The following is a 23,891-nucleotide window of genomic DNA, read 5'->3' as shown; positions in this document are numbered from 1 at the left end:
TCAGTCTGAAACAACACAGCAGAGGGTATCTTTAGCCTTGACAGTTCTGCACACAAGCAGCTGAGTCAGATCCCTGGGTATACACAACTCCAGGAAAAACCTAGAGTCCATTCCTGCACCAGTGTGGGAAAACCATTGTGTTCTGTGGGTCTTGCACACAGCCTGGCATCCACACTCCAGGGCATTTTCAGGGTATGCAGAAGAAAGGAAAAAGGGACTTAAGACTGTAGAATTGGATGTTGCATTGTTTTTATGCCTCTGAACTCAGTTTTCAATTAAAGAAAAAATATACATTTACTCATAACTGACAAGTCTAAAGCTCAAAAATCTGGGTATAATTTGGCATAACTGCCCAACGGTGGAAACTGAATTGCAGTTATTTCTTACTGATAATCTTCTACTCAGAAGAAAATAACAGTTCTTGAATTCCTGTTTTCTATCCAACAGATACAAATTGCTCTAGTTTAATAGTATAGTTCACTTAAAATAAATATGCAAAAAGAGAGAGAATCACATCAAAACAGATGTTAAACTTAACATGCTACTTGCTGTGCCTTGAGATTAATCAAGATATGAGCAAATATGATAGTTTAGTTGGTTGTGAAGATTATATGGGTTGGGTTTTTTATTTCTTTAAATATTATTTTTCAGAATCACCATTCTTCCTCCAGTAGAGAAGCTGAAGATCCTACTGGAGAAAGTGAAAGACTTCCACATAAAGTTTCTTGAAAAATATGCATGAAACTACTGTGGCTTTTCCCCCCTCATCCCCTCCCCTTCAAGGCAAATGCAGACAATGAACAATGATGTGCTAAGAATGTGCTGTTTATCTAATTTAACTAAATTCAGAATAGATAGAACCAGACTCAGATACTGCTACAACTTAATGGACTATTAAAGTTATATCTGGTGTAGAAGACACTGTTACACCAAGTTTTTTTTAAGGGGAAGAATGTGAAGAAAACGGTGAGAAGAAAGAGTCAGTAAATGTTTTTGTGCCTTGATTGAAAGTTACATTTGTGAACTTTTGACTCAATAGGTTGAGGAAGGGAATTGCTCATTAAAATTACTACTGACATGTGGGTTTTTTTACAAAACAGAAATGCCAAGTTCAATTGTTTAGATAGGAATGTGTTTCCCATCTTAAAATTCTAAGAAACAAAAATCCAAACTCCTACATTATAGGTATTGCTTGGTTTAATTTTTGTTGTTTTTGTTGTTAAGTGTGAAGTGTTCTCCAAACCTGATCAAGCGTGTAGGGACAGTGTGCTTATTTAAAAAAATCTTCAGCAGATGTGTGCAGATACCTTTGAAATGTTGCTGAAAAGAAATCCTGCCATCCCAGTATAGCTGGAATAGAATATATAGTTTTGATCAGAGGAGTGAATGTGGTGTCTGCTTGAACCATATTTTTTATGAAAATGAAACATAACAAGGAATACAATCTTCTTCCTGTGCTATTTAACACATGAGAGCATAAGAGCACTGAACGCTTCCTGCCATAACAGCTCCAGGAGTCTCTTTAACCCACATCTTTTATACACAGGGAACAGAGTAAGTTACTGTCTCAAAGCAGATGTGAGTACAGTCAATCCTTTCAAGTAGGGTAAAACACAACCCTTTCAGAACTGCTCTGTCTTTGGGGAACATTTGTTTGGAAACATCACACAGCCCCTCTAGCTGGCTAAAATCCAGCTGGAACCTGCAAAGACTGACACGTTGTTACCAGGAGAAATGCTGGGGCTGATTTCTAATGAAGAGGAAGGTATTGAAAGGAAAATGCCTTGCACCAAGCATAAAGATAATGCCAGTACAGCTGACACTTAAATCTTCCACAGTCCTACTGCTGGCTGAACGATCCTAAGTGCTTCTCAAAGCCCAGCTGAACAAGGTGGCTATCTAGTACAGCTCAGTGACTCCACTAATCTCTGCCAGCTTCCCTGAAAACAAGGACAGCTTCTCTTTCTCTAGAGCTGGAAGCTGGACACCTTCTGCTAGCTCTGATAAAGGACTAAAGGAACAGAGCTTTCAGTATTCAGATATGAAAGCATTAGCATTTGTCAGGCTTAGGCTCAGCATTTACAGAGTTTATTCATCAAGAATATCACATTCAATCTAGTCATTCATTTTAAGTTATTATTTTGAAGTAAACTCATTTTAATGTCTACTGGCATTTTGTGAGGCTGCTGTTGTAGCTGGTTCAACACTCTGTGCTAATCCAAGGGCTAGAGAAACCCCATCCAGATAAACCTGTGCCAATCTGTCGTGTGAGGTGTTGCCCATAACTGTCCTTGTCACAGCAGCCCCAGTCCATGACCCAGCATGTGAGCTTCTCACAGTTCCTTCCTGAGGCCTGTGAGAAGAATTTATTCCTCTCAATCACCTGCCAGGGGTCACAGGTTATGGATGAAGATGGCATGGCTGCTACACAAAGCTGCTGTGGAGGATTGGAGAAAAAAAAATTACATTTTTCTCCTCAGAGCAGTGCACTTCTGGGAGCAGAGCACAGTGAGAACACCTATGCTGCTGCCATCCACTGAAAAATACAACCTGTCAGCACTCTCCACTTGGCATCCTTAATATGCACTAATAAAACAAACCCAGAAAGCAAAACCGTGGGAGGAGGTCAGAATAATGATGTGAAAATAAGACAAACAGCACTTTCCTGCTCTAGGAATGTGTCCAAATCAGATCTGGCTTTGGACTCTTACTGCAGTGTAGATTGAAACTAAGATCTAACAATGGGAGTTAGAATATTTTTTATATTTTTGTAACTACAGCTTTTTCATGGGGTAGTATTTGTAATCTAATAAGTCAATAGATTTTATATTTGCCTTGCATTTGCACCTGATACTTCTGGAAAAAAATGTAAAGGTTTACAAGTTTATAATGATAATTTACAGGTGTGAAAGGCTTTTTGTTTTAAGTCGGGAGAGCAATTCTTACACTTTTGAATCAAAATATAATGGCATAAACTGAGTTTTTTCTAAACATTCTATTATGGTGCCTTTTCTGTTTCTGACATTATAAGGGATAACAATTTGTTCTTGATGCATCTCATATGGAAGGGTGGTGATTTCTATTGTCCATCCACAATATTTGTATGTATTGTGATAAGGTTAATGTGCATTTTTGTGGAACAATCCTGTAAACCTAAGACAAAAAGGCTTTTTTTTCATGTCTTTGAAATATTTCATTAATAACAGACAATCCTTCCTTTCAAATGCATGCTTCTAGGTTTGATCTTCCTCCAGGTGCTCCTTATAACAGTACTTCAGATGTATGAGACTTCCAAATAATAAAGCACATGTTAAAAAAATGGTAATACTTCTTCATTTCCTATGTCATCAGAGCAACACCAGCTGGATTGCACTATGATACATTTAATCCCATGGTCAAACCAGTATTTGCTAATATTTAGTGCCCATGTAGCAGATCATTAATTTCTGCATCACTCCAGTTTATGGACTTGACATTTGTTCAACTTGTTACCACAAAACTATTCCCTACCAGTGCAGAATAGTAAATAGAGAGGGTCTTAGGCAAGTTTATGCTCACAATTAATCCTATAATGAAAGGAGTTGTAACCAGGAGTCAAGCAAGCCCGACTTCTTTCTTCAGAGAGAGGATCAGCCAGGCAGCTGAGGCTGATCAACCGTGTCCTGACAGCTTTGGTAAGGGGTTTTTTTGGTGTTGTCAGTTCCCTTTTAAACAAATTTCTTACATGGCTTGTAGGAAATAAAATTTACAGAGCAACACTATCTTTTTGCAGTGACACCTCAGAATTACTTTAGTGGTGTTTGTTTGGTTATTTCAAAGAAAACAAAATTTAGGGAAACTAGTCCTGCTTCCATAAACATATATGCATATGACAGAACCACCAAAAGTGGGATATTATTCTCTTTGTATCAGGATTTTGAGTGTTTTCTGGAACAGAAACACTTACCTGTTTGTCCAGAAAGGTTTTTTTTTTGGGGGGGTGTGGGTAGTGGAGTATGTGGTTTGTTTTACAAACAAGAACATGGTCTGATACAAAATGCTAATATTAAGAATTGTCAGTCAGATTTTTACAGCTCTTTTTGAGTGACATAGTCTGTCCCATCTGTCTCAAGAGATGTGCCAGATGCATATGATACAGAAAAAGCTACTCACTTCAGAGAGCAGCAGCATCCATATGCACCATGTGAAAATCACTCGTGTTTTAAACCATTATCTAAATGCCTTTTTGCACAGTTCCTTGCTCAAATTTGTACAAAACCCAAGATACTCATACCTCTGGTATTATTTTTTTTTCAATACATGCAAGATGAGTTTCTTCAAGGAATTCTATTTTTAATGATATGGATTTGAATGTTTTTATATATTCAACTTTTGGTATAGCCATGCTTTTTAATGTTCCCTGTTACAACATGTTTATTAAATCCTGTCTTAACCCGATCAGAATTTACACAAGCTGTAACCATTTGCACTGGACAGAGCAGGTTATCCCCTTAGTTAGCTCTGAAACCCTCTGAACAGCAGTGACTTAGCTAACCCCAAAGCTGGGCTCTGAAAGGGCCGTTCCTATGGAGCACAGAGACTTCCCAGCACCTGTGGAAGCCCTGGCAGCCCAAGCACTGCCTACCCCAGTCCTGGGCACCAGTCACAGTGCCCGGGGATGGAAACGCTCACCTGCTCCAGCACAGCTCCTGTGAGCCCAGGGCTGCTCCAAACAGGGAACAAAACAGTGCAGCTCTTTTGTGCTGCCAGGACTGACTCTGTGTGTGTGTGTATCTGTGTGTCTGTCTGTGTGTCAGTGTGTCTGTCTGTCTGTGTCTGTGTGTGAGCCTGCCCAGCTCCTGCCAGGGCATAAGGACCCTTAAATCGTAGAATCACAGAATGCTGAGGGGTTGGAATGGACGTTCAGTGCCATCTTTTCCCAGCCTGCCTGGGCAGGGACAGCTCCCACACGGGCCAGGCTGCTCAAGGCCTTATCCAGCTCGGCCTTGAGCACTGCCAGGGCTGTGGCATCCACAAGCTCCCTGGCTTCCAGTGTCTCACCACCCTCAAAGTAAATAATTTCTCTCTGTTATCTTACCTCTCAATTTGTACCCATGTCTCCTTGTCCCGTCACTACAGGTGCCAGCGCCTGAGGCACCTCTGACACGGGGCACTCCCTCCCGTGTCCCCTCACTACAGGTGCCAGCGCCTGAGGCACCTCTGACACGGGGCACTCCCTCCCGTGTCCCCTCACGCCGCTCCCTCCCTTCTGACACAGCCGAGACCGCGGCCCTCGCTCGCCGCTCGCCGCTCGCCCCCGCCCCGGCCCGCCCGGGGGTGTGTCCGGCCGGCCCCGCTCCGGGCCCCGCTCCGGGCTCTGCTCCGGGCTCGGCTGGTGGCCATGGCCCCGGGGAAGGCCCCGTGCCGGCGGCGCAGCAGCGACTCGGGCGTGGAGCCGGACCGCGGGCCGCTGCTCCGGGACAGGGACCGGCTCACCGCGCTCTCCCAGAAGAAGAAGGACCAGCGCATCGCGCTCTTCCTCAGCGACTTCGACCAGCAGGGTATGGCGGGGTGCGCGGGGCCGGGGTCGCGCCCTGGGCAGGGCCGCCTGCCCCGCGCCCCGCCTTGGATGCGGGCTCCAGGCGCTCCGGCTCCCGGCTCGGATTCCTCCGGATAAATCGCTGTTTTAACTTGCTTTTATAGCGCGGTCTCGCAGTGCTTATACTTGGAAAGCGTGGCAATAAAAGCGTGTTTTGTTTTAAAGCCAAGGAGCACATCCAGGAGATGAAGAAAGAACTGGATTCGCTTTTGCAGACAGCGGAGAAGGCGTTTGAGGTGGAGCTGCTGACGATGCCGGCTGCCGTCAGGAAGATGAAGAGGAAAGAGGTGCTCGGTGAGAGCACTGTGCACTGGCACTGTGCTTAGGGTGCGGACAGCAGTGTGCCCGGGGCTACGAGAGAAAACCTGGGAAATTGGCTTTCATGAAAAGGTTTGCTTTGTCTGCCCTGTGTTTTAAGCAGATCAGCAGTGCTATTAGCCAGCAGATGCTCGCTGAGCACTCTTGTTCAAGCAGACTGATCTGTGTAAGAATATAGAATAGGTTGGTGACTAGTCTATCATGTGTGCACTTAAGAAATCTTATTTAAAGTCTGAAGATACAAGAAATAATTACAAGCCTAGTGTTTTTTATGTGTAAAAACAAGCATTTCTTTCATCTGAATCTTTCGTCCTTACCCACAGAGATTTTCTCTGTCAGTTTGAACTCTCCTGAGCCATTCTAATCTAGTCATATACCTGTGATGATAAGCAAACAAGTTTAACTCCCATTGATTCAGAGGTTTAAGATCTGTACAGAGCATCAGATGTATATTCTGGTGAGTACTGATGTTTCTGGAGTCTGCCTTGCAGCTGGAAATTATTAGGGCCACACAGAGATCAAACCTGAACCTCTTGAAGAACTTGAGTTTACTGTAAGCCTGAGTATTTTGGTGTCCTGGAGAAGCTTCTGCCTAAGAGCATTAGCTGTCTGCAGTGCAATGTGTGCATGTGGTGGTTCTTTGAATTCGGGGGATACTGTTATGACTACACTCAGGATTCTTTCAAGGATTAAACACTGAAATGGCCTTAGATTTTCATTGTTGTTTTGTAGGAGTGACTGTCCTGCAAGACTGGACTCTTGTTCAAATGTAACACATATGCTGACCTAAGGTTGCCTATTTAGCCACTGTAATCCTGAATTACTTGTTTTGCTTCTGAGCCCGTAAAATAATAATATGAAGATAAATATTATGCAAGTAATAGTATCAAAATAAGTTATAATTTCTTGAGTTACAGATTTGCAAGGACAGGAGGAAGTGACTCTTGCTGCTGTAGTAGTAAGTATGTGTTTTCAAATTGTATCACAGTTTACAGAATAGAATTCTTCTCTCCCTGCTGTAAATACTTCAGACAAATTATTTCGTTTGGCTGTGTGTTCAAATAGAAGATGATATGAAAAGACTAGACAGCCAGACACAGCACAGTTCTGAAGTTTTAGGGTCATCTGCTGGCAGAAATTCAGATGTTTCCAAAAAAAACCGGTGTTTAGCCAATCCTATTTCCTGTTAGTTGCTTTCCTGCCCTTTTAGTTCACTGCCTTTTGTAACATAATATGCATCTACTGGGAAAAAATCTGATTACCTTCCCTTGTTGGATAAATATTTTTTTTTTAGAATGACTGCTCTCTAGAAGACATACCAAATCCCAAACTGGTGAGGACCAACAGCAAAAAAGGCAGGTCAACTCATTAACATATATAGCCTGTGGTTCCTGCATTTTCTTTTTTTTTTTTACTAGTTTGAACTGAGCATTTGTAAAACAAATGTTAAGCCTGAAGTATGCAAGAGGGGAAAGTGCATAACAGACCCCTTCCAGCATTCAGTGTGGAGAATCATGAGCTATGCTACTGCAGGGATACTTTAAATCATGAGATAGGAGCTTCTGTCCTTTGTATTTATCAGGGAAAATGGTGAGAAGAGACAGATTTAAGGCTTTACAGTATAGGAGGAAAGTCACCCCTCTTTTCTTAGGTTTCCCTTGGCATTCTGCCCATTGAGCTTTGTAAGAAAAATACCATTTTTCTTCATATTCCCAAATATGCAATAAGGAAGACAGTGCCACTGGGCTGTAATTGTTTTGTCTGTGGGCTGAGGGATTATTTGGGCTCTTTTAACTGTCCTGTGTGTCCCAGTGCCAGTGATGAACACACAGAGTTTGCTTTGACCTATGTCCCAGGTGAATGACATTGGATAGCAAGAGGGGGCAAAGCTGTCCATATTCAAACAAGAGGCTGAAGTGGTGTTTTGTGCTATTCATGAGATCTTTATTTTCCTTGTCTTGCCTTAACATTTCTAGTTAAGGTAACTACAATTGTTGAATATGAAGATTCCAAGCACAGTTCTGCAAAGAAAATAACTAAAAAAGTAAGTTTATTCTGTTTTTATTCAAAAAACATAAGGACTTAATCAGTTCTGACCTGCCAGAAACCCTGCTAGATCCATGACCAGGCAGGCCAGTGCTCTGCTGTCTATTGGAAAAGTCAGTTATTTTAAATGCAACATATTTGAAGTTAAGCAAGGCTAAACAGCAAATTATTTTCATAATGAAATATGGTATCTGCACTTCTAGTGACTAATTCACACAGGCTGGCAAGTACTGGCATAGTCATTCTCTCTTGACTTGCCAGTAAGTCTTGATGGTTTGAGGAACTGTATTTTATTGAAACTTTTTTAATTTTTTAAATCAACTTCATGTTTAATCCATGCATTTCTATAACTTAGTAGAGCATTCTTGTCTCTAAACCAAATCAGGTGTTTTAGTTTTGCCAACTCAGTCTGTCTGTGCAGTGTAGCTCCTCAGCCAGACACTGATGTAGCAAGATGGTAACAAATACAAAAAAGATTCCATGCAGTTACAACTTTTACTGTAAAAAGGCTTAGAAGTTGGATGGGTGTATATTAGGTGGTTAGTTATACAGAACTTCATAGGAGTAAATATGTTTTGGCATTATGAAACTACTTTTAGAATCCATATTTGGTACTTTAGATATATATATATATATAATATATACACAAATATAAAAGGCAGCACTATGGGACTTAACTACCCTTTTTCAACAGGAATGTTTACAGTATTGTTTCCTGCAAATACCTATCATTTTGCTTTCAAATGCCACCCTTTTTAACTGCAGTCTTTATATTTATAAATTTTCAGATTTCCAAAACCAGGTCACTGGTTTCATTGGCCTCTGGTTTAACTGGCAAACTGAACTCTCTTTCTAGGTAAGAAACCTTTGATAGCTTATTTAACTCACCTGAATTTGTGAGTGCTGAACAAATTATTTTCAAATATAGTAGCTGAGATTTGAGCCCAATGGGAATACATCTGATAAGGATTCTTCTATAACCTGACTGAAATGCACTGTGGTGATGTGAACACGAAGATAAAAGCACCTGTAGCTGATGAAGGCATAATGGTGCACAGTTCTAACTTAGGGGAGGAGTACAGATTCCCAAACAATACTAATGGAAGAAAGCGTGTAAGGAAAGCATCTTTGCTGTGCTAGTACTACTGAATTGTTCTGTAGTAAACACCTAATTTGGGTATTGCAGCCCTCCCTTGCCCAGTAACCTAAATTATTATTTTGTTCTTGTATGGTTTTAGATCCCAGTCTGTCATGTTTACTTCAGGAGGGCTTTTTCACGTGTTTTTCACACTAGATTCCTGTCACAGGGCACTTCAGCATTCTCTTATCCACCCTCTGTCTACCTCCATCCCAGCTAAAACTCTGCAATAGAAGTATATGAGGAGGAAATAAATAAAAATAACAAACCAACAAAATAAAACCCCCTACAAAACACAAAACCAAGAACTACTTTTTATTTTTGTATCTGTTTACTCTTCTGCTAGTGTGGCTTGAGAAGGATGTTAAGTCTCTTTCTTTTCATTGCAGTGTCACAAATCTCAAAGCCACTCCAAAGGGAGCTAAAAGGTAAGGGGCTTTTGGCTCATTCTTAATAAATAATTTTGTTCAATATGAAGACATTATATATCTATATTATTATCAATCTAGATACAACAGATCTTCATGGTCTGCCACTAAATGTGAATCAGGGATGCCAAACCAGTTACACCTCCTGCTTTGGGTGTGGGTGTTAACTTACATTGTCATGCAGGCACAGGATTTGATGTCCAAAGTCAGTTTAAAAAAATGTATTTAGAATATAAATTCTGTTCTCATTCATTATTTACAGACCTACATCTCAAACTTGTTCTCAGAGCCCAATCTTGATTAAAATGTCACCAATACTGCTTTGTTAAAAGAAAAATGAACCAATCCCCACAAACCCCTTAACCAAATACAGTGATAGTTCTTGGCATCTTGAATAGTCAAGATTTTCAGTTAGTATCATTTTCCATACAATACAGTTTGCTTTTGGCACAAGCTGAAGTGAGGGAGTGAACAACTTAAATGGGTTCTGAAACCATCAGTTTCACCTTGGTCTGCTATAAATGTCAGAGGTTTGTGTTTCCATGCAGAATGCATCCAAATGTATTTTTTTAGTAGAATAAGAACAACTGTATAATGAAAACTTAGGAATTCTGCATGGCATAAGGCATGCCCTGTGCCTCTGAGAGGTAGCAGCTTTGGTATTTATTGGTATCTCCCTCTGTAGTAAGATACAGCACACGTCTTATCTTAAGCCCCGAGGCATGAAGTTTCCTCTTTCCAAAACTGTAAACATTCGCTGCTGATTGGAGAGTAGATATTCTTGTTACTGAGTGGCCAAAATGTCATCTAGTGTCACAGGCTTACAAGGTTACTGCAGTGGCAGGGTCATAAAACATTATCCAGCAATGCCCGTAAGTGGTGGTCATGGTTGGATTTCTGTAGTCTCCTGGCAGAACTGGAAAAATTTAAACATGACTGCCTCTCTCCTAGATGTATTTCCTACTACTGGCATTTGCTTCATGCTTGAAAATTCCAGCAGAGCACAGAAAGTTTAGAAAGTTTACCTAAGAGTAACATTTTCATTATATTCTAGTGCTGGATTACAACAGACTGTCTCAAGAACTTTACCTGCCAGTGGAAGAGTTCAAAGCATGTTAAAAAGAAGTAAATCAGTACCCCAACATAAAAGTGTTCCATTTGTCAACATTCCCCTGGCTGATGGACAGGTATCTGTTTTTTCTTTTAACATTGTCACCTTACAGTAGTTGATCAATGCAAATAGTCTTGATAGTGATAGCTCTTGCTATTCCTAAATGAGATGCTGCTAAACAAAAGGAAAAATGTTTGCCAAAGTTTTGCAAAGTACAAGGGAGCATGAGTCTTAGAGAAGCTGGGCATGCAAGAAAAATCTTTTAATCTTATTATTTCTCTTCACAGACACTCTGTACAGCTGGTGGAGACCTCCATAATATTGATGTGCAGCTCTTAAATCAGGATACAGTACAGCACATTCATAACCTGGTGGTAAGCTTGAACCAGGTTTGCAGATCTGTGTATTCAGACACCTGGTCCCCCAGGCTTTCATGTCAAATTCTGTCATGAATGCAGATTTAAACTCTTTGGAGTTTAAGCCTAAACTGGTTGGCATCAGTTGGAGGGAGGAAGAGGGAGGGGAGATCTGCTGCATGGGGATCATGTGTAAAACTAACTGCACTTACATAAGCATGTGCAGTTTGGTGACAGCCTGGGGGACCATAGGAGCTTAAACTCTTCCTTCTGCAGTGCTCTGGTGGCTGTCCTACCATGTGAGCAAACTGCCATTCTCTTATCTCTCATTCACAAAGGCTGACAAAGCTACAGCTCAGTTCTGATTCTTCTTCAATCCATTATTCTGTGGCCTTTGCAGTAAGAACTATACATCTGTTAATGCTCTGCTGCAGTTAACAGAATCTGCTTTAATGGTTGTGAAGCAAAATAAAGTGGAACAGAACTTTGTAGCGCCTACTCCCCAACCCTCCTGAGGGTACCTGGGCTATTGTTTGAAGTAACAGAAATCTATCCAGACATGAGAGGTATTAACCAGTTTACAGCTGTGCAGGTATAGAGACCAGTGGGGAATAAGTGCTCACTGCTTGCTTTAACAGAAGGGACTTTTCTTCTTCCAAGTTCTTTTGGGTAGCTTGAGCTAAAATGAATTTTTCCCCCTCAGAGTGAGCTGACTGTACTGTGTGGAAAGGTAACACCTAAACCAAGTTAATGGAACTGTCCTGTGACTCCAGAACATTCGTGACTGCTCCTGCCTGCTGCCTCCAAAGTGTTGAAATTATATCTATTATGTCTTAATAAAGGTGCATACTGCCCAGTAAATGTTTTTATAAGCTTTTATATCATGTGATATGTCTTAAGTTCCTGTTATGAAGGATACCAAAGCAGAAGAAAATCCTACTTTTTCTTTACAAAAGGTTTAGGTTAGACTTTAACTAACTTTACAGCAAAATGAACAGTAAGAAGCTGTATATAGTAAATAAGTTTCTCTAATATTGAACTCACAAATAAACTGAAGTACAAAGTACTAAATTTTTGAACAGCCTTAAGACACTTAATTTCAGTTATGTGGTAGCATATATGAATCTAATACAGGAATAAAATTTATTTCCAGCCTTGTGTGTGATATGACAGTAATATCATGACAGTAATGTACAAGATGACAGGTAAAATTAGAATTTGTTATCAGGTGCTGCTGGCAGGAGCTCAAATTAATGCCAGCTGAGGAATGAAGCAGAACTGCCCTACAGTGATCAGCTCTTCTTCCACCCCTTCACTTTGGCTATCTGAAAAGCTACCATTAATACCTTCCCTCTCTTCCCCTTCAAAAAACCAATCTGAGTGGGGATTAAAGGTTTTGAATATTACTCTATTTTGCTGGGACTGCAGAAGACAGGTGTTGTAATTGTTTAAGCACTGCAGGTTACAAGAACTGACTCCTTGGTGAGATCAGTCAGGAGAAAGGATCAGCATGTAACCACAGCTTCACAAAAAGCAGCCCCAATTTTTAATAAATGAAAATAAAAGACCCACTAGAGAATGCCACATCATAAGTCAGTACTGAAATACAGATCAAACAGTATTTATTTTTGCTTCATTTTTAGAGTCTATAACAAGGATGTTCAGCAACATTCAAATGCCAATGCCTACCCAAGCACATTGAAACCCTTGGAGTTTGTCCCTCCAACCTCATCAATAAAGTGTCAACAACTATCAGAAAAATAACTAAACAAGTCACACCAGATTTGTAAATAAAAGTAGAGCTTCAACTTTCTCACTTAAACAGAGAGAAACCTTGCTATAGAGGCAGCTTATCAACCCAACACTCTTCATGCACAACAGTTCCTTAGTTATGGTCACACTTTTGCTTTGTTCTGGCATTTTTGCCAATTAATAGTAGCAGAACTGCAGCTGGAGATCTTAATAACTTCATACTTAAACCAAAGTGCAACCTACTAGAAAAGTAACAAAACCATCTACATTTATTATGCTTCCAAGTTAAATTTTTTTTAAACTGGAAACACTTCTCTAGGAAGTGAGGCTGAATCAGACTTTGAATAGGATTCAAAGGCTAAGATAAAGACACCATTATTTCAGAATTTAATCATTCCCCATTTAAGGGGTTTGTTATCTTTACAACGAATTCAGATATCCTTGTGTTTTCTTCACACAAAGGGGACATGGCTGCAGCCTTTCCTGTGCCCATTTAGTCATCTCTCATTTCAGGAAGAGACTTGAATGTGGCACAGAATTGCTATCTAACCTTCACCTAGTCTTAAAGCAGCTTCAGCCTCCCTGTATTTATAAAATATCTATTATCTACAAAGTCTCTTCCTACACAGACTAGTTAAAGCCACTGGAAAAGTAAGAGTTACAAGGCAAAAGAAATATATTATACACCAACTGCTTTTATTTAATTTCAGAAACCGTTCACAAGATGGTAGAAAAAAAACTTACAACCACTTCTAATTTAGTCTTTCATTGTTCCCAGTCAGCTCTAAACCCATTATGTGCAAAGCCCATTTACCATGCATCTAGATGATAGATACAGGCTATGAAATTCTTGATTCTACTTGTAGCAGCTTATGCAGGTGCAGCCAAATACCAAGCCTCAGGACAAATTGTACACAAACTTTACAATGTAGAATTTGAATTTAAAATATGAAACTTAAAATCTACACAAAACTGGTAAAAATCAAGCACAGATACGAGGACAAACTTAAAACCCATGTGAAAAGGAGTCTCGTCTTCCTTTCAAGTGCTTTATTCTGCTACACAGTCAAAATGAAGATGTAAGCTTGTGGTTAGTTTAAATTACACTCTGTAGATACTATAGACCAATTTAAAAGTTACACATACAGCAATAGATGTCCATTGGTTCATCTGGATTACTTATACAATCCAGCTGGATTGTTGAAAACAAGTCAGGCAAAATTTGAAAGAAAATCCTTGTGCAACTTTTTAGACAAATGTTTACTGGTGGGCACACTGTACCCCAGGTCCATGATGGCTGCTTTCTTCATCAGAACTATCATTATAAGCTTCACGTCTCTGGCCACCACCTGAACCACGAGTGGTATCAAATTCTTGAAGATCTACCTCTTCTGCATCACCAATTACATTGGGAAATTCTGGTCTAGCTGGCAGAAGATCTTCAAGTTCCTGCCCCAAAAAAAAGAAATGCATTCAGTATTGCAGCTACAACTCCTAAATAAAGTGACCAGTTTCCCACAACTTCAAGACACCTCCAAGAGCAGGTCTGGCTTGGGAGTCTATGCTGGTGAAAGCTCTGAACTGCAGAGTCGTTTGGAATTATTTGTATCAACTGAAAGACACCATTTCAAGAACACCAACAAACAGCTCCACATATCAACCAAAAGTGCAATCAGTAAATACAGTTGCACTCTGCAAACTTATCACACAGCAACAGAAAGATTCTCCTCCTGCCCTCATCTGTGTACCATCTGCACAGCTCTTAAATACAGCTTCCATAAATTCATATTTCAAGGGGTATTTCCAAGTGGCACATAGCTCATAAAAAAGGTTAAAAGAACTTCACTTGCAACTAAATCGAAGCCCTTGAAGCAAGCCCATGTGGTACAACACAGGCTCTTTGCACACTGACAAGTATGACATCACATTTATGCTGGAAAAACTACTTACTGAAAGCTTTTCTGGGCTAATCCAGTTATTTTCAGGAAACTGAACATCAAATTTAATGTAGAGATCCCCCTTCTCAAAAGGATTGCGATACTGTGGCATTCCTTCACCTCTGACTACACGAACACAACCTGGAATTCAAAGAGAAGTGAAGTGCTACTGCAGAGCCATTCTCTCTCCATACAGTTCCCTGTTACCCCAGCCTAGGTTCAGTTAACAGGACAAGGGTGGCATTAAGTGCTGAAGAATCACAAAAGCATAAACAAAGAAATCCTTATTAGGTTAAGCCTACCTGGTTCAATTACTTTTCCAGGAGGATATTTAACCACAATCTGACGTCCATCAAGGTGCTTAAATGTGAACTGAAATCCACACAGTGCTTCAACAAGTCCAATCTTGTGTGTCATATGCAAATCATTCACATCCCGCTGGAACACCTGGAAAACAAAGGAGGTGCCAATTCTAGTACTAGAATCACAACTCCAGACTCATTGAGAGTTCATTATTATTTATCCTTAAAATTCAATGTCAAAGCAACAGCCTTTGGATGAAGTGAACTTGATTCTACTAATTCAGAAGGCTTAACATGCTTGGGAAGTTTGTGCCTGACCAAGAGTCATCTAAAATAAGCCAAACCACACCACATACCAAGGTAAGATTCAAATTAAACCAGGCCTGTACAGTAGCACTGCTCTTTCACCCTGCACTACAGTACACAAACCACATCTTTGTTTTTCAGTTCTTGTCCTCACACATATCTGCTTTAGCTACCTTGACCTACAGCAGGACTTTGATCACTTAGTCTTCAGCTGTCAGAAGAGATTTTTAGGCCACATAACTCAGGACTCTTCATCAGAGTAAATCTAAAAATTTGTCCACTGGCAGAACCATGCATCCCACCTCAAGAGAAATTTTAAGAGCACAAAGTTTATCTAGTTTTACTCACTAGGACAAAGTACAGACTGGCAGATTAGCAGTCCTTGACACAACTTTGAAAAGCTTACCAAGTCCCTAATTAGCAGATAACCAACATTATATCCCTAATATATGAGTGGAGTTTAAATTTGTACCCCATGCTACTCTGTCACAACAAAGTCCCTCCTCAAATGCAACACACAAACTAGTTCTTATTTCATCATAGCTATATCTGGTATTTTTAACAATATAATTCAAAAAGGGGCAGTCACCTCAATTCTGCCTCACATGAGTTTTAACAGGAGAAGATAAATTGCAATATTTAATTCCAAAGTGCAGTGTATATAACCCAGAATACAGTGAACATAAGTCTTACCAAATCAGTATAAAATAATAATGTTTGTTAAGTGAATCAGCAACATCACCATTTTTTGTTATTTCCAGTACCACAGCAGCAGACAAAGAAAGCATCTGGGGGTTTTATCAGGTGTTCCCTGCCATGTTACAAGACATGGAAAAAAGCCACACTTCAAATTTTCTTAGTGTCATGAACAAGCAGATTAAAGTTAACGTCCTGAATGGCTTTTCACTGCATCTACTGTATCAAAGTCAGTCTGAGAAGGCTACCTCTTACTAGCATTAGGAGGTACCAGAAGCTGCCTGTCCTCTGGCTAAGGACTTGCCCAGTTTTTTCTGGCTCACCATGAAAGCCACATTACACACTATAAATCTATTAAAGGCTATTCACCATCTCTCCCAGAGCTGCAACTGTATCAATTACTTTAAATGAATAGCCATCTATGTAACTTAAATATTAACAACTTGAATAAAAGGCATTTAAAAGATAAAAGCATTACCTCATTCTCCTTCTCTTGGAGCAAAAGAACAATATCGCCTGGTTCCACACCGGGAGCCTGATCTGCTTCTCCACTGAATGTAATTCTCTGCCCATGTTTCATGCCTTTATCTACATGGACTTCAAGTATTTTTACCTCTTTGATCACCTTCTTCCCTTCACATTTTTTACAGCGGTCTTTTTCATTAATTACTTCACCTAAATAAAGACAAATTCTGAGTTCAGAGATTTTGACACAGTCACATCCAATTTGAAAGCAAGCTGAAGAATTTCTGCAACACAAGAAGTGATTTAGATGCTGCTTTATGAATTCCTCACAAGAGGAAATACAGGCTTCATTTACCCTAGCTGAGACGGAGGGGGGGGAGGAAAAAAAAAAAAAAAAAAAAGGTTCCCTGACTGCTCCATCTCCCAGAATATCCCCACAAGACAGTCCTGAGTAAATGCAGCCAGCAGAACTAGAGAGTCTTGCATACAAAAACAGGGAAAGAGAGCTGCTCACATCAGATTCACCCCTAATTACTGTTTCCAGCAAAATGCAGGGTGACAATCCAAGATGGCTTCAATGCTCTGTTCTACCTCACCTTCATTTTTCCAGTGAGCTCTTGTCTCTACACACACAGTAACCAAAGTATTAGGGCACATGCGCTGTAAAATTTCGGTAGCAAGTGCCACAAGCAGATGCACTCGGCTTAAAATATTAAGCTTCTCACCTTAAACCACCTTTCTGTGAAACAAAGCATAACATAATGACGCATTTGAAACTACAAAATATATAGGTTAGGCATATGAAATGTTAAAGATAACATCATTTATGAAATGTTTTGACAAGTCACAAAATACAACTCTTTGTAGCTTGAGTGTTGTGACAAGTAAAATCATCCACAAGGTGATGCTACTACTCTGCCAATTGCAGAAGGCATAAAAAGAAATCATATGAAGTGCTGAACTTGCTAACCTCAAAAAGAAGCAATTCAGGCAAAGATATAAGCTTAATTTGAAGAAGTTAAAAATTCAACTTTAGGTTCCCATTTTTAACCTACAACTGTCCTTGGATATCAGGAGATCAAAAAGACAAATATCTCCTAAACCAGCAACATCTTGGGTTTTTACTTCAACACAAGAGTAACAGCAGTAAGTAATATTTACATCTAAGTGTTTCTAGAGACAATCAATCCCTACTGCTTGAGCTTCTAGGCTGCTTTTCAGTACATTAAACATTTTAAGTCTTGCTGCTGTTCTGACCAAAATGATTTCTCCATGCTGTCACCAGAATGAGATGCAGCTGAGTGGTAAGAGCAGAAGGCTGGATCCAAGCAAGCACATTTAGTAACAGAGAGCCTGGCCTACCTTCTCCATTGCAGTCAGAGCACACGGACTGCATCTGCTGCACCATCCCTGGGGCCAGCTGCCGGATCATGATGCGCACGCCCCGGCCCCGGCAGGCGTTGCACTTCTGAACGGAGCCAGCCTTCCCTCCCTGCCTGCAGCACAAAGCACCGGTTGCATGAAAAGGAAGTTCTTCAGAAAGAAACCAGAAACCCCCTCCAGCAGCAGGTTAACATGCCTACATGCCCAACTGCACTGCCAATTACAGTTAGGCTCTCTGCTCTCCCACCCTCCCCCCACACAAAGCCCTTGAATAGTTCCAGTTCCATCAACAGCATCATTCAAGTCCAACAATTTGCTGGTCTAAAAGCAGGCACCAGTAAGTCAAATACTGATAAAGATCTGACACAGGAGATCCTTCATTACACTATCTGCCAACAAAGCAATCAGAGAACTCAAAAATACAAACAAACTTACCCATTACATGCACTACAAAGGACATTCTTGCTAAGTTGTAGTTTAGTTGTCTTTCCATTATACAGATCTTCTAAAGAGACTCTACAAAATAAAGTATTTCTCCTGGGTTATCATTTAACAACTTACTTTGCCCATGTAATTAAAATACTTCTGTAGGACAAATGAAAAAAAAAGAAAAACAACCTAGATACTCCTAACAAGACTAAATCTGCTATCAAATAAGATTTTAAAGCATAACTTTGGCTTCCCCAAAGAGTTACTGAAAAAAATTCCATACGTATCAATACATACTTTTAAATCTGAACACAGTTTCAGAGAAAAGTTGTAATTTCATCAGAAGAAACCATATAAGCTTGTTTCCTATGGAGAAACACAACCAATCCTATCTAGAATTTTAGATTGTATTATACAGTCATAATTAATTATTATATTTAATTCTACCAGGCAGGTGAAAAACAAACCTCTGTAAACACTCCTGACAATAATATTGTCTATTGCATAAATACATGAGAAGATATATAGAATACTTACAATTGTATTAGGTTTTCTACACAAGAGAGTTTAGTGGGAAGGGGTTAGCATGTCCCCAAGGCCACTTAACTTCTTAGTATTTCTCCCAAAAGGGTTTGCTAGTGGATAGAAATTTCAGCTCAATGTATTGAGAACAGGTTGGTTGGCATCAGTATTTACAAATAACAAAATCAAAGCTTATTAATAATATATGATTGAGTACTTGCTATTAAACTAAGCAAGCATGTGAAGTTAATACTTCACCAACACGGCTTGCCAACCACAGGAAAGATGTTGCTTAACTGAAGATCTTAAAAGAGACCTGCTCAGCACAGAAAAAGCCAGCCATGACTGCAAGAAGAGACCTCCAAAACACAGTTAGATGTGATATTCCAGAATGGCTTTGACAAAATAAACAAGACCAAAACCAAAGCTACCACACACACTTCCATTAATTATGAGGTTCAACCATAGTTCCAGCTGGCACTGCCCTATGAATTCAAGTCCTTCCAGAGCACCTCCACTTTCCCAAGAATCTGCCTGGTGAGTAATACTTGGCTGTTGAAGCTTTTCCAGATTAGAACTACCAAACATAATTAAGGAGCAAAACAAAATAAAGCTAACAAAGCACAGAATTCAAATAACCTGGCAAAACAGTCTCCAGATTAACCAACCCAGGAAAGTAACTCCAGGTGACTGGCCCCTGCTCTACACGCAACATGCAGCTCTGAAGAGTAGTGCAGACTGCACTGAGAGGATCTCAACTGAGAAGTGTATCAAGAACAGAAACCAGCAGAGTTTCTACAGTCAGGAATGCTTCAAAGCACAAGTTGCATCAAGGTACTCACTTGAGTGGATGCATCATATCTTCTCCTCTTCTTCTACCATTGCGACTTCTACTCTGGCCTCCCATGAAATTGAACAATCCACCACCAAAGATATGGGAGAAAATATCGTCCATTCCACTGCTTCCACTCCCTTCTCGGAGCCCCTGCTCTCCATATCTATCATACAGCTCACGTTTCTCAGGATTTGACAATACTTCATAGGCAAAGCTTATTTCTTTGAACTAGAAGAGGAACAGAGTCAAAACAGTGCATGGTAATTCAGAACTTCAGGCAACATTTCATGAGTTTCTCCCCCTGCATAAATGCCTATCAATTAAGAAGGCACACAACAAAATAATTTTCCACCCTCATTTTAACCTAATTTATTCTTAACAAAAGTCAGACTTGGGCTTAGTTTTGTTACATCTTACCATAAGATAAGACATTTTACTGCAAAACCTGGCTGGCTTTGTTCTTTACTAGCATAAGACATATTTCTTACAAATAAAAAAAAATCGAACTGAAGAAACCACCGCCCCCGCCCCCCCCAAGAACACAATACTGCAGAAGCCAAAAGGCAGAATATCCAACAGTTACATAATAACAGCAAAAACTTCAAGATGTTTGGCACTTAAAATACACTAACAATTAAGTACCTTACTGAAACGTATATTAATGTATTTGGCAAATTAGTATCTTTTCACAGTCATCTCTGTTCACCTCTAAGCAGCCATCAGAACTTCAATTTGGTAAAAGATAATCAGCTGAGTCAACTTAATTGACAATTTTAAAATTGCTTTTAGCATAACAAATCTAATTCAACCTTCCCACATATGTTATCTGTTTTATGCTGTGGCAGTTTTAAGAATCTCTACACATACTTTTTTCCACGTTGGAAAAACCTGAAAAACTGACAATCCTTTTCAAATTCTTATGTAGATGCCAATGCCAGCTGACATTATCTCAGCATTTTTTTCCTCAGCATTACCTTCTCAACCAATTTGACTCAGCCAACTGCTGCATTTTGTCATGAGGTACACTGGCAGATTTTGAGATTGGGAAGAAGTTGACCAGACAATGCTCCCTCTCACAGTATCATTTAGCAACTTAAACAGCAAGCCCCCAAAACCCATATTCAGTTCTTTAGATGCTGCTGTAATAGCAAACTTAAGATATTTTTAAAAAAAGATTAGTCTTTCTTACTTTGTCCCCTGCATTTGGATTCTTATCAGGATGGTATTCCTTGGCCAGTTTTCTGTATGCCTAATTGAAAGAGGTAGAAAATAAGTTAAAATTTCCATTAACCAGTTCTTTTCTGAGAAACTCAAGTAGTATCCCCAGGAAGAAAGAACATCCTAGTAAAGCAAAGTTAAAATATAACAGTGTTTCAAAGTCACTCATACATTGATATGACCTAAAAAAATTTTACATCACTACCTGCATACATTAACTAGAATTGCATTTAAACACAGCTATGGCATACAATAGCTAGAACTAGTTTTCCTGCTTATCCTCATTAACTTAGAGGGAAAATCCCATTTGACTTACATTAACATGACCTATTCTTTAGAACCCACTCAAATCCGACACCACAACAGTAAATTTGAACCCATTTCTCTTTGCCCTCAACCACAGCAGTACAGTAACAACAAAATGGCTGCCTCAGCTTCCCATTCAACCCAACAACCATTCCTCACAACAATCATTTCCTTCTTCCCTACCTATCACGAATGTTAGAGTTCACCTCATTTTGAGCTGAGTATCTGAGTTACACGTGCAGAAATGTACATAGCACTGCTTTTATTTAACTTCATTTCTCTAAATCAGTAGGAAGAGTAAGCACAGCCAAATCCTCAGAAGGGACTTTCCAGACTGCTTTTTTCTGACCAGTACTTTGACACTCGGGACCATCACTTGGTTCTTCAGAGCCCTTCAGCTGTTCTGATTACATTTGAGAGGATCAAAGGAAACAGCACAGCAGGCAGAGACTTTTCCTACCACTGGAACTAATGACAGTAGAAACTTCAACCCTTCCTCTACTCCACCTCAACACCCCTCAGAAACAATCAGGGGACAGATATTAAATTAGATTGTATATGGTCTTTTATTTTTCAAATTATACCTATTTAAAAAACTACAGTGATGCAACTGTAAAAAACTGAAGTATCAATTCTTGGAGAGGATTTTTCAGACATTTTATTTCTGAATAACTGAGTACTAAACTAACTCTAACTCTTTAGAACTACAATGTTAAGAGATTTACACACAAAGCTTTACAGAAATCACAACTTCAGAACAAAAAAATTTCCTTTTATTTTATATCCATACAGTTATTTCTCATTACTGATTTTATTTTGAAACACTCTGTATTTTTGCATGCAATCAAGACACGCTAAAGATCTAATGAAATAAAAACAATGTTGATATTACAAGCCTAATATTCTAAAGCAGAGTAAGTGTAAAAACCAAAACTCCTACATCTTATTGGACAAATCACCCATCAAGAACAAAGTATAATGTTCCACAAACCTGTGTATTCTGTTATAATGGATGCTCCCCATATATTTTAAGTATTACAACCAAGAAAAAAAACCAAAACACCACTAAACAGATAACCTAAGTAATATTATCTAAGCAGAGAAAAAGGAGCTTGCAAGGGCCATCTTTAAAAAGATAAAGCCCTCATATCTTTGCTGATAACAGCACTCCAGGCCAGAGCAACTCTTACAACTACCCATAGTCCTAAAGGAAGCCACTATTATTTACTTCATCAGAACCAAATCCATAATCAAGGTCAACACTGGGAACATATATAACTTCAGTAAAAGTTTATTTAGCCACTGTAAAAGCCTATTCTTTCAGCCCCATCACACTAAAATTAATTTTCACTTTTTCTATACTATTATATAGGTTAAAATACCAGATTTTAAAGCATCTATGAAATCTCTCAATGACAGTAAGATATGCATGAAATCCTTGGTGTTGCAGACAGTTGGAAAATTTACATTCCATGATTAGCCTAAAATGTGGTAATTAATACCGGGTGGTGCAGGCTATCCTAGCAGAAAACTGCTCTGGTTTTCATTCTTACAGGACACAGCTTTAAGAAACTCCGTAAGAAAATAAAATATTCTGGTGGACAGTGTTGTATACAAAACACAACCTTCCACCGCCTGCCTTCCATCTCCAGCACAATTTCAACACTGCAATTGCCTATCCCTGCACAAATTAGGCTGCCGCGTGCATGACGGGTAAGGCGCAGTTGTTGGTGCCAGCACCACCCACCCGCGGAAGCCTCTGCTAGTGAACCGTCTGGTTCATTCTCCTCCCTCACGTGTAAACGGTCATTAAGGCCTTCTACAAAAAGAAAAAAAAAAAAAAGGAAAAAAAAAAAAAGGAGAGAAAAAAAAAAAAAAAGAGAGAAAAAAATAAGTGCTTTATACGCTACAGGATAGAATTGCTATAGTGACGACCTGGCTCCAAGTTTTCGCCTCCCTTCTTTGTTTACCTCGCCTTGCCGCTTTCGGCCCGGGAGGACCCGCATCTCTGAGCGGAACAGAATCCTCCCCGGGCCTGCACGTGGGGCAGACAATGGCACCGGTGAGGAGCGACCCGCAGGGATCCTCACCCCCAAAAAGCCCTTGCGGCCGCGCACGGCGCGGTGCCGCGGGGGCGGGCCGAGCCGCGCACCGCCCGCGCCCGGAGCCCACGCGGGAGCGCCGGGCCAGGAGCGAAGCGAGCGCGGCCGGGCCGCCGCCCCCTCCTCCCGCCGGCCCTCTCTGCCGAGGCCTCCCCGCCCGCCCGCCCGGCCCGGGCGCGGCCTACCGGCACCGCGCCGCGCCGCCCCGCAGGCCTCAGCCCCCCGCCCGCGGGCTGGCCCCGCGCCCCGCTCGGCCCCGCTCCTCCCGCCACCCGCCCGCGGGGCCCTGCCCGGCCGGGCCCAGCACCCCCCCACCGCCCGGCCTCCGCCCCTCCGCCGCACCTTCTTGAGTTCATTGTCGGAGGCGCCGGGCGGCACGCCCAGGATATCGTAGAGCTTCGTGTCGGCCACGTTGGCCATGGCGGAGCGGCAGCGGGGCCGGGCGGGCCGAGGGCGGCGCGGGCAGGGCCGAGACCGGCGGCAGGACACGGACACGGACCGGCCGCGACGTCACCGCGCACGCGCTGCGTCACCGCGCCGCGACGCGCGAGGCGCGCGGCCCCGCCCCCGCGGCGCCCCTGACCCAGTTCCGGCGCGGCGCGGCAGGGGGCGCTGTGCGCGGGGCCGTGAGGGCGCGGGCGGGGAGCGGCACTCGAGCGGGAG

At 41.0% G+C, this 23,891-nt stretch overlaps 3 protein-coding genes across 3 annotated transcripts in view; 2 read left to right on the top strand and 1 right to left on the bottom strand.

The window, feature by feature from the left end:
- The window catches only part of GPT2 (glutamic--pyruvic transaminase 2), a 28,373-nt gene extending 25,048 nt beyond the window's left edge, over positions 1–3,325 (top strand). Inside the window, exon 11 of the mRNA XM_056500541.1 lies at positions 652–3,325. Coding sequence (XP_056356516.1) covers positions 652–742 — 91 coding nt within the window. The 3' untranslated portion in view covers positions 743–3,325. The remainder of the gene's footprint in view (positions 1–651) is intronic.
- Positions 3,326–3,753: 428 nt separating this feature from the next.
- LOC130257732 (borealin-2-like) lies at positions 3,754–11,854 on the top strand. Its single transcript, XM_056500546.1, has 10 exons — positions 3,754–5,540; positions 5,744–5,872; positions 6,814–6,854; positions 7,191–7,251; positions 7,873–7,940; positions 8,731–8,798; positions 9,470–9,508; positions 10,563–10,695; positions 10,907–10,993; positions 11,679–11,854. The coding sequence occupies exons 1-10, from the start codon at positions 5,381–5,383 to the stop codon at positions 11,724–11,726; spliced, it is 834 nt and encodes a 277-aa protein (XP_056356521.1). The 5' UTR covers positions 3,754–5,380; the 3' UTR covers positions 11,727–11,854.
- Positions 11,855–12,580: 726 nt separating this feature from the next.
- On the bottom strand, positions 12,581–23,808 carry DNAJA2 (DnaJ heat shock protein family (Hsp40) member A2). The gene is made up of 9 exons (XM_056500543.1): positions 23,571–23,808; positions 20,792–20,851; positions 19,610–19,830; positions 18,252–18,332; positions 17,796–17,929; positions 16,447–16,643; positions 14,967–15,111; positions 14,678–14,805; positions 12,581–14,176 (listed from the first exon to the last, which is right to left on the bottom strand). Exons 1-9 carry the CDS (start codon positions 23,646–23,648, stop codon positions 13,988–13,990), a joined length of 1,233 nt encoding a protein of 410 aa, XP_056356518.1. The 5' UTR covers positions 23,649–23,808; the 3' UTR covers positions 12,581–13,987.
- Between the last annotated feature and the right edge of the window lie 83 nt (positions 23,809–23,891).

This window comes from Oenanthe melanoleuca, chromosome 11, assembly GCF_029582105.1.
Source record: "Oenanthe melanoleuca isolate GR-GAL-2019-014 chromosome 11, OMel1.0, whole genome shotgun sequence".
Taxonomy (NCBI): Eukaryota; Metazoa; Chordata; class Aves; order Passeriformes; family Muscicapidae; genus Oenanthe; species Oenanthe melanoleuca.
The sequence above is the reverse complement of the archived record's forward strand: the minus strand, read 5'-3'. Positions and strand labels throughout refer to the sequence as shown.